Genomic DNA, 12,421 nt, shown 5'->3' on the forward strand with positions numbered 1-12,421 from the left:
ATGCCTGTGTAACAAAGAGTCAAGAGTTCCAAGTGCAGCATGTAACATGTGTTTGAATGTGTTATGGTGAATCTTGAGCCATAAGTGATTTAGTGGATGGGAGGCATGTCAGAATGGAGGGGCCTTGAAGTGTCCCTACCATATGCTGAGTCAATTAATAATGAAGGCAAATCTGCCTCTCTGTTAAGAAGCTCTCCCAATCAGTCTACTAGACTAAAATATCTATTACTCTTTAAGGAAAGGACTGCTTAAGTGTGAAACCAAAGACAATTCATTTGCAAAGGGAAACAGTTAGTAAACAAAACAATAAAACCATTTCCTCACCGTATTCTCCACAGAGCAGTAACTGTGGAAAATGATGCCTTCTGGTGCAGGCGAAATTTAAGCCTTTTCACTGTTAAATGCAAATGTTTGAGCTGATTAAAATTTACTTGGTTTCCAACTCCCATACCAGCTGTTACTGCACTCTCTAATCATAATCCCTAGAAATAATTAAAAAGAAAATAAAAGCAAAGGAAAAGGGTAGAAGGTCTTTGAAAACATCACAGTGTTGTCAGTCTGAGGAGGCTCATTAGGAGAAGAGTGACTATGGAAAGGGGTGTTGTTAAAAGAGAAAAGCAGTGGGACTGAAAAACACAACCTAGTCTCATAGAATGAATGTTACTATATTGAAATATTTGCAAACTGACTTGTACGTGCAGTGTTCTACATTACGCCGCAGTTTCCTGGTGAAATTAACACTAGACGCGCTACATCAACTGTGTGAGGTATTCACCTTCACACAAATCTACAACAGGTGATTATGCCTTTATAAAGACTTCTTTTTTTGCACTTTTACTCACAGTGCTATGTTATGATATCAAAACACTTTAACTTTAATGCCTAATTTAAAAAAACTATACATTTAATGTTTGTATTACAGACTGACCCACATTTAGGGTATACTCACATTAGATAATCTGTACCGTGCTCAAGCATGTTTGACCCCAAAATTCCAGTTCGTTTGACTAGTGTTATCTCTCTGTACCGTGCCCGGGTACAGCACGCTGAGTAGGTGCCTTGGCAAGAGCTTGGGCATGGTTCAATTGGCTCAGGCCAGGTACGCATCTAGTGTGTTTGCATGACGAAATTGAAGCATGACGTCAAGGATACGACTGGGCAAAGGGATCACTTTGGTCTATGGCATGAGTGCAGTGTTTACTGGAAATTTGTGCAGACAAGAGTATACAGGAACAATGGGATACAACACACAAGAACTACAAGATATTTGATAAAATGTGCAACTGTCTCCGTACTCATGGATACCAAAGAACCATTGAGCAATGACGTGTCAAGCTGAAAAAACTGTGGGTTCAGTAACGTTACAATGATGGACTCCATTGGGCTCTGCGAGAGTGCTTTTTCCCTGTTTTCTTCAAAACAAAAAGTTGTATCGCCTTGACGTAAGCAAGCTCAGGCCCGAAACGTTAAGTGCAGTGTGAGTACAGTCCAGCGGGGGAATGGAGGGGGGACAATCGTGCTTAGGCACGGTACAAGGCAACCAGGCCTAGTGTGAGTATACCCTTACACACTGTTGGACTTTGGATTCAGACGACATAGGTTCGAGCCCAGCCAAGAACACAAGCTGACACGTGAGACGAAAGTGTCATAGAAGTGACATGAAATAGTGTGGTTGCTTCTAATAAGCTTCTAATGTCACATTAGCTTTTAGAACATTACCGGTTAAGTTAAGGTGTTGGTTTATGGTAAGGATGTCTGTTATGATCTCTCATTTGATTTTATGACAAAAACGTAAGTTTAAAGTTTTAGGTTAGGAAGGAAAGTTTTACTCCATCTAATATTAACAAAAATTTCACTCATTTTTGGCACCACTGCTGGACATTTCACTGGGAAACTGCAGACAAATTCATAGTAAAACACATGATTTTGTTTCAAAATGTTTTGCCATGATCATGTAATGTTCATGAGATTAGGCTGGAAATAAACTTTATATCTATGGCTTACCTCTTACACTGGCCTTTCACTAATAGAAAGACAACACAGATGTTCCAAAGCACTAAATTAATCTTTACAGAAATAAGACTTTTTAAGACTTCCATAGGGTTCAACAATTCATATTTTTAATGACCTTTAATGCTGTTTTTTAAGACACCTCTACAAAAAAAAAAAAACAAACAAACAAAAAAAAAAAAGATTAACTGCCCTGAATTGATCTTATTCAGATTACTTAATTATCCAAGTTTACCATGATCTATTTACCATCACATGGCAGTTTATTTTATCTCTGACAATGGAATAGCACAAACTGCTTCTATGGTTATCAATAATATTAAATAACTTATATATATTCAGTTTGAACTGAATTAGAATACAGTTGCTTGAACAAAGGAAGTGGAGTTTACTTAAATAGACATTAAGCTCATTTAACAAGTTATATTGATTGGTAACACTTTATAATAAGTTTTCATTTGTTAACATTAGTTAATGCATTAGGTAACAAACAAATAATGAACAATATACAGCATACATATATATATAGTTATAGTGATTTTTTTACAGCATTTATAAATATTAGTTCATGTTAGTTAATAAAAATACAATTGTCGATTATTAGTTCATTGTGCATTAACTAATGTTAACAAATACACATTTTAAAAAATGTAGAAGTATATGTTGAAATTAATATTAACCAAGATTAATAAATGTTTTTAAAATATTGTTCATTGTTAGTTTATGTTAACAAATGCTGTTAACTAGTGTTAACAAAAGGAACCTTATTGTAAATTGTTACCTATTGATAATTCAACTGTCTGCTCTATTTAAACAACTTAAGTTGACATAACCTGACATTAGAAGGCAGCACGAAATTATATTTGTTTTTAATTGAAACAAGATTTTTTTTTTCAGCTGTTTTTAAATAGATTTATTCTCTGCTTTTTACTTGTAAATGTAAACTGGAATGAGCACAATACTTGCGCACATTAGACAAGCCGGTATGAATGCCTGTACAGGTGTTTATATGCAACACAAAATTAGCGTAATGGGCACAAATTTACCTGTTGATCGGTTTGTGCTTAAACCGTTTATGACCTTACAGAAAAACCACTTCTGTGAGCTTAAACGTCGTCAGCTTATTAAGCACAATCGGTGAAAGTTTGTGCATGTAAAAACACTCACTAACTTGTACCTTTCATGATACCAGAGTGGGTAATGCACTAGTAGAAAAAGAATTATTAACTTGCTGAGGTAAGAGTTACATTGCATGAGAAAAGGTTTAGAAAAATCTGACATGGTCATACTCATTCACAAACCTTTCAATCACTGTACAAAATACATTGAGGTAATTTTAACCTACAGAATGAAATAATATAATCTTATCAGGTACAAGAGGTAAAAAAGAAAGACAAAAATCTAACTTGCAATAGGAGTTGCATTGCTTTTATGAGTTATCATATTGATGTAAGTGTTTAGAACTTTAAAGAACTTTCCTGACTGTTTCTCAGCAAGTTTCTGAATGACTTTATATTAAAAGGAACATATACATATTAAAACTACCCTTCAGAGATGTCTTCCTTTGGAAGCTAGTACTGCAAAAGCAAACACATACAGCAATTTTCCTGCACTTTTCTATGAATTGAGAGTAACCTAAAGAATTTACCAAGACAAAGACAGACACCATTATTCTTTCAAGTCTACAGGAACAAGAACATTTTTAGGACTCAAAAGCATGTAGTTTGAGACAGAGCTATGGAAAGAATGTTTCCGAGTACATATATAATAAGTGAACTTAGGTCAGCATATGTATACAACCACTTCTTAAGCATAAATGAGAAGAATCATTACTTTTGACTATACTAAGAAGGTGGGATGATTTAAATATACCTATTAATTAGCATTGCACGAAAGAATGAAATTCCAGCTTAAAAAACCAATGGAACATGATGCAAATGATCTGATTGAAAACCATGTGTCTGCAGACCTGTAGCACCCCAAACATATGCATATGTGTATACGCACATACATGTATACCCACATGTATTCAAAAGAAAAGCTGGCAAATGAATTTCCACTTATTCATCATGACTTAAAACGACTTAAGTGATGAAAATCAGCATAAAATTTGCAATGATGGCATGTGTAAAACGAACTGCATGTCATCTTTATATACAAAGAATTATCTTTCAGATCAATCTTTTTTTCTTACCCAATATATTTAATACATCTTTGGTTTCTGATGTTTAGGTTTCATTTATAAAAATCGTTAATATTCTCCCAGAAAACCCTGTTTTTATATTTGGAATTCCATCCTCTACAATGCTTTGACAGAATTGTCGACAATTTTGAAACACATTGACAATTGACAAACAATTGACAAACATATTGACAATTGAAAATATGTAATGAAATATGAGAAATATTTATGAGATGAAAATGAAATTACAGTAAAATAAAGAATGTCGGCTTCGTGGTGCTGTAAAAGCAAAACATACAACTGTAATGTGTCACATGAGTATGAATCAAAATGAATGAATCATCGACCAAAAATCATTCAGTTACTCTTTAAAGGTATTTCTAACGATTTATAAAAATAGAAGCATCTCATTTTTAATGGGCATTCATTTTTTTTTTCTAAAACCTTCTTATCTCAAAGGGAAAAAATTATCTCTTCTTCACTTAATACAGAGGTTCTTTCAGCAAGCTTCACACAGTAAACGTGTTGAACTATACTGAACCTTAGTCTTTAAATTTCAGAACTGAACAAATGGTATTATATATAAGAAAGTCACCGAACCTTAAGGTTTACAATTTACATAAGACATTCGTCAAAGGGATTTTTTCATTCAAATGTTTAAATAAGTTACATCACAACTTGTGTCCTCCTCCCCCTCTTTAAAAATAGAAACAGCTATAGGACAGTGGATTACTGGGTGGACCTCCTCCGCTTGCCGCTGATGCTGCGGTAGTTGAATGGTCTCATCTTCATCTCCACAAATGGGATGGAAAACTCATGGCCTTTCCAGTGATACCAGTTTATACCCTGCAGCAGTCAAACACATGGAGTTACTACATATAAAAAGAGTAATATTAACACAAAGTAAAGTGCAAAGCTAACATTGATTTTGTGCCATTACCTCAACTGGTAGAGCACAGCACTAGCAATGGCAAGGTTATTAGTTTGATTCCCATAGAAAAATGTAAGGTGTATACAGGTAAAGTGGGACAACTGGTGAAGTAAGCCACTTAAGTTTTTGTATTTAGCATTTATTAATCATGTTTATGAGTTTGATTCCCAGGAAATACATATACAAATAAGATTTAAGGTGGGGACAGGTAAAGAGGGACAACTGGTAAAGTGGGCCACTGAAGTTTTTGTATTTAATACTTCTCCACCAAGGTCTTGAGTTTTATTCCCAGGGAACACATACAGATAAAATATAGAGAGAATAAAGGTAAAGTGGGACAACTGGTAAAATGAGATACATAAATGTTTCAAGTCCCACAGAGCACAGATAAAATGTAGGCTGAATACAGGTAAAAAGAGAAAACTGGTAACGTGGGACACTTACATGTTTGCATATATTATTTGAAATAACACAGTTGTGACCTGCACATTTTAAGTCTAGGCCTTAAGTGTGATTCATGCCATTAAGAAAACACTGTTTCACAATGAATAAGACACCCTATGTCTATGGACATTACATTGCAGCCAACTAATATCACCAATTTACATTAAAAAAAATCTCGGGTTACATGTGTAACCCTTGTTCCCTGAAAAAAGCGTAACAAGATGCTGCGCTTTGCTAAGCGCTTTTGGGAACAATCCTGCATTGTGATCAGCTGTGAATATACGTGTAATACGTCAATGAACATTGACCGGAATTTATAGCCTCGGCTGGTGAGATCAATAGATGCACCTGTGGCCAGGCTATAAATAGACGCGTCACCAGCGTGTCGTCAGATATCTTTTTCTGAAGAGCAGTCCTGGGACGTCCCAGTGCGGCAAAGAAGTGCAGCATCTCGTTACACTTTTCTCAGGGAACAAGGGTTACACATGTAACCCGAGGCGTTCCCTTTACAAAAAGCTTCACTATGATGCTGCGCTTTGCTAAGCACTTTTGGGAACGCAATACCCACGCCGCCGCACTGGGGCTGTCCGGACCCCTACTGTTGTGAAGTGTGCTCACAAGAACGCGAGAGGTCTCAGACATGAGCTTGAGATGTCGACTCAAGGACGTAAGAGCCCAGAGTAGCATAAACATCTAACCCATAAAGTTCGATGAACAGTATGCTTGGTAGCGGCCGCCCCCCTGTTGTGGCCCCCATAGCAGACAAATAATTGCCCTGACTTATGCCACTGGCTAGTGTGGTGGACATAAGTCTGAAGGGCACGGACTGGGCAGAGTCTGTGAAGTCTTTCCTGTTCCAGCGTTAAAAATGGCGGGGAGCAGAAGGCTTCCAGAGTGACAGGACGTAGTGTCGAAAAAGGCACCTTAGGAAGGTAGTCAGGATGAGGATGCAGAATAGCTTTGGCCATACCTGGGGCAAATTCTAAACAGGCCGGCAAAACCGACAGAGCCTGTAGATCCCCAATCCTCTTAAGAGAGGTAATCGCCATAAGAAAGACCATCTTGAGAGTCAGAAGTCTGTCAGACGCTGACTCTAGAGGTTCAAAGGGGGTCTCAACCAGACCCTCCAGGACTATTGCTAAGTCCCATGAAGGAGTTCTGGTCCTAACAGGAGGCCTCAGTCGCATGGCTCCATGAATAAAGCGAGCGAGTAGAGGATGCCTCCCCAAAGGCACCCCGTCTATCAAGGCGTGGCAAGCCGAAATGGCGGCCACATAAACCCTGAGAGTAGCAGGGCATATGCCTGCTGACAGTTTTTCCTGCAGAAAGTCCAGAACTGAAACAATTTGGCAGTTAACTGGATCTGCACCATGTGAACTGCACCACTTTTCGAAGACACCATGTTTATTTATTGATTCTTCTGGTAGAGGGAGCCCTAGCACTAAGAATGGTCTCGATAACCTCAGGTGAAAGCCCTGTGTCCCTCAGCTGGTACCCTTCAGGGGCCAAACATGAAGTTTCCACAATTCGGGCTGGGGATGACATATCGTGTCAAACCTGAGACAGAAGGTCCCTCCTGTCCGGAATCGCCCAAGGCGAGCCATCGAGGAGAGATATTAGCTCCGAGAACCATACCCTGTTCGGCCAGCATGGCGCTATCAGTAAGAGGCAAGACCCTTGCTGGCGAACTCTGGCCAAAACTCCCGGGAGCAGAGAAACCGAAAAACACATACAGACGCATTCAGGACCATGTATTCGTCATCACGTCCAGACCCAGGGGGAGCTGGGTGACTCAGGGAGAAGTAGAGGAGACATTGCACTGTTCATTGAGGCGAAGAGGTCCTCTTCTACCCTGTAAAATCTCACCCAGATTTGTTCCACTACCTAGGGGTGGAGTTTCCACTCACCCGCCAGGATTTTCTGTCTGGACAGTAAATCTGCTCCCACATATGGGCATCCAGGGATATAAACTGCCCTGAGTGACAGGGGCTTGCCCTGGGCCACAAGGAGAATCCGACATGCCAGAAATTTACATGACGTGAACTGATGACCTCCTTGATGGTTTATGTAAGAGACTACTGCTGTATTGCCCACCAGCACCAAGACATGGTAGCCTCTGGAGGAAGTATTTCAGGGCCAGAAATACCGCCATCAACTCGAGACAGTTACTGTGACAACCGAGCTGACGACCCTCCCATCCCCTTGAGCTGGACGACCACTTAAGACCACTTCCCAGCCCGTCAGGGAGGCGTCTGTCGTTAGCAGCCTGCGATGACGAGATGCACCTAGAGTGGAACCCAAGTTAAAAAACCGGGGTCTGAACCACATAGCAAGGGAACAAAGCAAGCGGCGCGTAACCCTTATTAGCCCTTGGAAGAAATCCAAATTACATTTTTAGAACATACTATGACATAGTGTTCTATGCACATAGCGGTTATTGAGGTAGCAGCCAGTTATAAAGTGACAAAATTAAAGTGCAACTCAGGACATGTGTGTGTGTGTGTGTGTGTGTGAACCAGTCTCTGAGTATTGATGATTATGATGGCTTGGGGGAAGAAGCTGTATAAGGTAAATGATTCAATGAGTTAACCACTAACACTTGTCAAAAAGCAGACAGTTTGCCAACAGGACATGACACAATGGAATTGAGCACAAATGGTTCTTGATTATGTTTTCCCATAGATCTTTGACTTCTACATAATCTTTTTTTTTGCTTTTAGATACATGCTAAACACACTTGCACATTTCCTTCCTAATGCGTCAGCCATCAAAAACACAAAACCACAAAAAATGAGTCACAATGCACAAAGGCTCTGAAGGTGTAAGATTAAACAGCTGAATTAATATGGTAATACATTCCTGTGAGGGTTTGTTTCATGTCTTTTTCCTTTTGTATTTGATGCAAAAGAAAAATGTTCTCTGAAACATAAGCATAACTATAATACTGCTTTTTAATCACAGGTCACCTAATTAAAAACAGGGGACATAAACTTGATGAGACAGATGTGTTTGATCAGAGACTTTTATAGGCAGTTTGAATAAATAAAAAAAAACACACATCTTGTCTCTCGAAGTCTAATTAGGTGGCTATTCACCTCATACAGACATTTTAGTAAATATTTAGGATAGGACTACTTGGCTTACCTGACTATGTCTGGAATCTCCATATTTGCCATTGAGGTTGGCCCGATGACAGTTTTTGTACCACCAGGCTCCCTTGTAGGACAGGGCACAGTTGGTGACAGCAATGTCATTGTCCTTGTCCTTGGTAGAGAAAGGTCTGCTCTGGTGGTAACTCAGAGAGTCACCTGGGATGAACAGAGACCAGAATTACAACTAACAGGCATCTCTGCTGAAAAGACCAGCTTAGCTGGTTTATGCTGGTTTGGTGCTGGTCTAACTGGTAGAATAACACAGCCATGTAGTTCACTATCAAAAAATGTTGGTCAGCTGTGTTCTTGATCTTTCTGATGAAGCTGGGTAACCAAGGTAGGCTTGCTGATTAGGCTAGTTAAGAAGCTGGGGCGGCTGTGGCTCAGGTGTTAGAGCGGGTTGTCCACTAGGGTTGGTGGTTCGATTCCTGGCCCACATGACTCCACATGCCGAAGTGCCCTTTGGCAAGACACTGAACCCCAAGTTGCTCCCAATGGTAGGCTAGAGCCTTGCATGGCAGCTCTGCCATCATTGGTGTGTGAATGTGTGTGTGAATGGGATATTGAATGAGATACAGTGTAAAGCGATTTAAATACCGCTAAGGTTAAAAAGGCACTATATAAGTGCAGACTATTTACCACGATAGGGCCACTAGCACACAAACATATGCTGGTCTTTTCAAAAAAGGTGACATAAATCGATAAACAAATCCTGTTTATAGGCTTAAAATACATGAATAGCTATTTCCTTTCATTTTTGAAAAATGAATGCCAAATTTACTCTGACCTCACCTGCAGAGCCATTGTAATCTCCTATCCTCAGTTTGTAGAGGCTTTTGGAGTCTCCAATGGAAAATCGGTCATAGTTAGCATATACTGACTCCTGGCCATCTTTCATGTCAATGCGGAGTTCATAACGTCCTTGAGCTGCAATCTTCTGAATGTTGTCCAAGCCTGCGTAGAGAAGTGGAAAAATATGTTTGAGGGAACCCACCTAGAACTCTATCTACTGTACCATCCAACCTTTCTATTCCTGTGTTCCAGCCCATCAACAAGTGAAAATGTTGTATTTCTCAAATATGGTCCACCTTGAAAAGAGCCCATAATGTAATATAAAAGATGTGCTTTTGTTTGGTGGTCAATCTCACTCTCTATCTGACTCTTATACTGTATGTTCTGAAAATGATAAGATGCAAAAGACAAGAGATAAGCAGGCTGTTTATTGAAGATAATAAAATTTTCTGATGGTGCAGTGGAGAAATGTCCTGTCTGGCTGAAGACACTATCACGTTGTGATACTGTAGATGTTCCTGATAATTTGAATAATTGATAATTATTGTTTTATTATCCACAAGGACCTGCTGAAAGACTGAAATGTAACTACGCCCTTAATTCACCTTAGAATTTAAAGCCATTGCCTGAACCTAAGAAGCAAGGGGCTGACAGACTGTAACAGTGAGGGGAAAAGATCTGAAAAACCAGACAGGGCCAAAGAGTATCTTTAGATTCCCATGAAATAGACTGACTGGTGCAGATTTCTTTCCTGTGTTGACACATGTCCTATTAAAAAAGGGGAAGTTGGGGCAGGGCATATTGAAGGGCTCATCCTTTTTAAGTTATTAGCCTTTAGTTGATGTCACAACCATGAACCATGATTTGCTACTTGCTGTTAATAGTTGGATGCAAGTGGTATAGGGGGGAATGTTCTAATTCTAGAGAGCATTTGATTTGACAAAAATGTGTTATTTTAGGAGTAAACTAGCATATAGATGGCAAAAAGTGAATCGACTTGGACTAACCACACTAAACACCTATTTTTAACATAAATTTCATGGGGCCTCTAAGGCTGGCCAATGTGATCTGTAAAACACTCCCATGAAATAGTGCCATAAAAAATATATATATATATATTTTTAAATTTATTTATTATTACAGGGACAGTGCATATTAATTAACATTGCTGCCAATATGCCAGAATTAGCCAGAAGGCTATTTTTCGTCTGCAGTCCCAGGACAGATGTTAAAAGTCACCCTAAAAAAGACTAAAATTACATATATATATATATAAAAAAAAATAAAAATAAATAAGTTGTACAATGCATTTAGTAAAAGATCCTATTATGTTAAAATAAATAAAAAAATAAATAAAAAAATACAGTCGAATTACAGCAAACCATCAATCAAACAAACATCTGACAAAGACATAACATATACATACACACAAGGCAAGAAGACTAGAGAAATGTGTTAATGTTGACAGCTCTGAAATTCAAGTAACCATTTCTTTAAATGGTTCTTAAATGTACAATAGGTTTTTAGATTTCTGACTGTTAAAGGAATGCGGTTCCATTCAGTAGCAGCTCGAACAGAAAAAGAAGTATGACCAAATACACTTTTTCTAAAGGGAATGACACAATCTCCCCTCACTGCACCTCTGGTTCTGCTCTGATCAGCTGTACGGATGTTAACAAACTGGTGGAGTGGAGGGGATGATAAACCATGAATAATTTTATACAGGAGACATAGATTTGAGTATTTGACCATGTTTTCCCAGCTAAGTAATCTATGTTTTTGTAATATTGGACAATGGTGAGAAATAATTAATCTCTTATCCAGAATTTTAACAGATCGTTTGTAAAGTGACTGCAGAGGTTTCAGAGATGTAACACCAGCTTGTGACCAGATGGGTAAACAGTAAGTGATATGTGATAAGATCATAGAGTGCATGTACATTTTTGCTGCCTGTGTGGACATTTGATGGCGAATGTGTCTAAAATTCACGAGGTTAAATTTGATGCGATTACAGACCCTTTTTACATGCAATGTAAACGACAATTTTGAATCAATCAAAACCCCCAGATATTTGTATTCTGACACAATCTGCAGCCTTTTTCCAGAAACGAAAATATCTGGCTCAACACTAAAGTTTTTGTGGGACTTTGTGAAAAACATTGCTACTGTTTTTGATGTATTCAGCTGCAGGCAGGATTGTTTCAACCAAGCTGTAATGTTGTCCATCGATTTAGTGAGCTTCTCAGCCACCTGAGAGATATTCTTACCATGAACATAGACTACAGTGTCATCAGCATACATCTGTATAGAGACATCATTACAGATGGACGGAAGGTCATTTATATAAAGTGAGAACAATAGAGGCCCTAAAATAGATCCTTGAGGAAGACCAGTGGACAGACTAAGAGCGGTTGATTTAAAAGACTGGACTCTAACATGTTGGAGACGGTCAGTGAGGTAAGATTCAATCCATTTAAGCGCATCCGAAGAAAAATTATAACTACATAGTTTAGCCAGCAAAATTGAATAATTAACAGTGTCAAAAGCCTTGCGGAGATCTAGGAACACCGCACCAACAACCCCACCTCTGTCCAACAAAGCTCTGATGTTTTCAGTAAAGAAGCAAGTCGCAGTCTCTGTTGAATAATTGGCTCTGAATCCAAACTGCATAGGGTGGAGGGCAAAGGGTGTGGAATTTAGATGGTTAGTAATTTGTTTTGCTATTAATTTCTCTGCAATCTTAGACACTGCAGGCATTATACTGATGGGTCTGTAGTTTGACATAGAATGAGGATCTCCACTTTTAAAAATTGGAGCAACAACAGCTGATTTCCACATGCTTGGGAAAATATTTTGTGAAATAGACATGTTGATTATTTTGGTGATGGGGGATACGATAGATAAACTTAG

At 38.7% G+C, this 12,421-nt stretch overlaps 1 protein-coding gene across 1 annotated transcript in view; it reads right to left on the reverse strand.

Moving 5' to 3' along the window:
• Nucleotides 1-4,512: 4,512 nt before the first annotated feature.
• Nucleotides 4,513-12,421, reverse strand: part of LOC127645025 (tenascin-R-like) — a 224,705-nt gene continuing 216,796 nt past the window's right edge. Inside the window, exons 22-24 of the mRNA XM_052128518.1 lie at nt 9,512-9,673; nt 8,712-8,875; nt 4,513-5,038 (exon numbers count right to left, since the gene is read on the reverse strand). Of these exons, the coding sequence (XP_051984478.1) occupies nt 4,922-5,038; nt 8,712-8,875; nt 9,512-9,673 (443 nt within the window). The 3' untranslated portion in view covers nt 4,513-4,921. The remainder of the gene's footprint in view (nt 5,039-8,711; nt 8,876-9,511; nt 9,674-12,421) is intronic.

This window comes from Xyrauchen texanus, chromosome 6, assembly GCF_025860055.1.
Source record: "Xyrauchen texanus isolate HMW12.3.18 chromosome 6, RBS_HiC_50CHRs, whole genome shotgun sequence".
Lineage (NCBI taxonomy): Eukaryota > Metazoa > Chordata > Actinopteri > Cypriniformes > Catostomidae > Xyrauchen > Xyrauchen texanus.